Source organism: Acyrthosiphon pisum, unplaced genomic scaffold (assembly GCF_005508785.2).
Source record: "Acyrthosiphon pisum isolate AL4f unplaced genomic scaffold, pea_aphid_22Mar2018_4r6ur Scaffold_20978;HRSCAF=22698, whole genome shotgun sequence".
NCBI classification, from domain to species: Eukaryota; Metazoa; Arthropoda; class Insecta; order Hemiptera; family Aphididae; genus Acyrthosiphon; species Acyrthosiphon pisum.
The window spans coordinates 478-3073 of record NW_021770393.1 but is presented as its reverse complement, the minus strand read 5'-3'; the positions used below and the strand labels follow the sequence as shown (position 1 = coordinate 3073).

The following is a 2596-nucleotide window of genomic DNA, read 5'->3' as shown; positions in this document are numbered from 1 at the left end:
CATTTTAAAAGGCGTAACTACTGACGGTGGACGCAACATGTGTGGAGCACATACAGGTTTGGTTGGAAATGTTTGTAAAGCTGTACTGGAGACTGGTACAGCAGCACCAATGGCTATTCACTGCATTATACACCAGCAAGCTTTGTGTGGGAAAAATGCACCAATATCTGAAGTTATGAATGTTGTTGTGCAGAATGTAAATTATATTCGAAAAAGTGCTCTTAGTCACCGTCAGTTTAAGAACTTTCTTGCTGAAATTGAAAGCGAGTACCCAGATATTCCCTACCATTGTGAAGTTCGTTGGCTCAGCCGAGTTTACGTCTTGAAAAGATTTTTTTATCTTCGTTCAGAAATCGACATATTTATGACAGAAAAAAACCACGTTGTAACTGAGTTAGCTGATTTGTCATGGCTATGGAAACTAGCTTTTCTCGTTGATATAACTCAGCTTCTTAATGAGTTAAATTTAAAGTTGCAAGGAGCAAACTCGTTAATTTCAGATACATATTCCTACATCAAAGCTTTCAAATTAAAATTAACTCTATTCACAAATCAATTAATAGAAAAAAATCTTGCTCATTTTCCCACATGCAACAAATTCAAACTTGAAAACGATGAAGAATTCCCTACCGATTTTGCTGTTGGAGTTCTCACCTACTTGAATGAGCAGTTCCAGGCGCGGTTTAGAGATTTCGAAAGTGCAGAAGACCGTATTCGAATTTTTGAAAATCCTTTTGCCATAAAAATAGAAACTATACCGACAGAGTTCCAGCTTGAAGTTATCGAGCTCATATCAAACAACAATTTCAAAGACTATTTCAAGGAATCCAATCTCCAACAATTTTACACCATGTTGCCAGAGGAATCATTTCCCAATCTCAAAAAACATGCGCGTGAAATGATGTCAATATTTAGCTCAACATACTTATGTGAGCAGACGTTTTCAAAAATGAAATATGTCAAATCTAAGTACAGAACGAACTTAAGTGACGAACATTTACAAGCTACGCTGCTAATTGGAACTACGAAGTTTGATGCGAACTATCAAGACATTTTAAAAAACAAGCAGTTCCAAACGTCTCACTAAGTAACTTAATCGTATCATAATAAAAAAAATTTTGAATTATAAAATAAAAAAATTATATAAATAAACATATACATTTTAAAGTAAAGCTTATCTATTCTTATTTATTTCTCAATTTCATAACCTATCTATTCCTCTAAAAATGTTGGCCCGCGATGCCAAAGCGTATATTAAATTTGGCCCGCCGTAAAAAAAGGTTGGAGACCCCTGGTCTTAACTATATAGCCATGATATATAGGTATAATAGTGCCTACATATATAATAATTATATATAATTATATATAATAATTAATATGTACCTAGGTAAATGCAGTGCTCGACTTGGCAAATTTAAAGTAGGGGGACTCTGTTAACTTTTAAAAAAAGAGCGTACCCATCACGTGTTTAAAAACAATTAATTTTAACTATTTATTTAAATAGTTCCATAATTTATCATAGGTATGTTTTTTCTTATCTTCCAATTTTATATGTGGATCACATGATTAAAGATAATTAATTAAATAATAATAAATTATATTGTATTATTAAATCCAGGGTAAGAAAAATTATAATGTTATCGTGTGTATTTTGATAAAATTGCAGAATAATGCAGCGTCTCGTGCGTTCCCCTTATAATAAAAGTAGGGGTACGCTAAAATTTCTGAAAAATTAGTTGGTCCCCCCTCAAGACGAGCACTGGGTAAATGTACTACTAATAAGTAATAATTAATAAAGAAATACTAACCCATACATTATTGTTAAATTAAATATGGTACTACAAAGTAGATACAGCTAAAATGCATACAATATATTTTTTTTATTTAAGATACCTTTTCAAATGCTCAAAAAAAATGTGAAAAGGCAAGGAGCCAATCTGATCTTTCCTCTGCAGAAGATAATTTTAAACGAAAGAGTTATAAGATATTAAAAAAACAAAAGACTCCAAGTTCAGAATCTGGTTTGTTTTTGTCAATTTAATATTTTGGCTTAGTGTACTTTAATATAGTTACAATTAACTTGATGTTACCTACTCTAATAAAATTATTAAAATATATTTTATTTAAATTGTTTTACTATAATATGTAATTATAATTATAATTTTTTTTTTTAGACTATGGACAATCTGATGACAACAGTAATTCAATTCCGCGTTATCATTCAGGTAATTAATCTTTTCCTTAATTTTATACTGTTTTGCTACGATAAATGATCATTTAATAACAATTGAGTACCTAAGTACATTTTTTAATTTTAATTTTCATATAATATTTTTTACTAGTTTATAAATCAGTCTTAAGCTCTTACAATAACATACCTAACATTTATATATTTATGTTGTATTAGATCCAGACTCTAGTAATAAAAAGTTAGCTGGATGGTCTCCATTAAAAACTTCTCTAAACAGAGGTGAAATAGTTACTACGTTTATAACTATACAGGGTGATTGATTAAGCGTAAAACACTCATTATCTCAAAAGTGTTGACTTTTTTCACATTTTTTTTTTTTCAAAATTTTAGATCTACGCTGTTCTA

The 2596-nt window shown here is 30.1% G+C and overlaps 1 protein-coding gene and 1 long non-coding RNA gene across 2 annotated transcripts; both read left to right on the top strand.

Moving 5' to 3' along the window:
* The first annotated feature begins 37 nt into the window (after positions 1-37).
* Positions 38-1087, top strand: LOC115034764 (general transcription factor II-I repeat domain-containing protein 2A-like). Its single transcript, XM_029492188.1, has one exon. It carries the CDS (start codon positions 38-40, stop codon positions 1085-1087), a length of 1050 nt encoding a protein of 349 aa, XP_029348048.1.
* Positions 1088-1454: 367 nt separating this feature from the next.
* LOC107882667 lies at positions 1455-2479 on the top strand. Its single transcript, XR_003840065.1, has 2 exons — positions 1455-2021; positions 2175-2479. It is a non-coding gene; the product is annotated as an uncharacterized LOC107882667 (long non-coding RNA).
* Positions 2480-2596: the final 117 nt, after the last annotated feature.

What these genes read in the sequence shown, in the direction of transcription:
- LOC115034764 (XM_029492188.1), top strand. Translation starts at nt 38, where the DNA reads ATGTGTGGAGCACATACAGGTTTGGTTGGAAATGTTTGTAAAGCTGTA.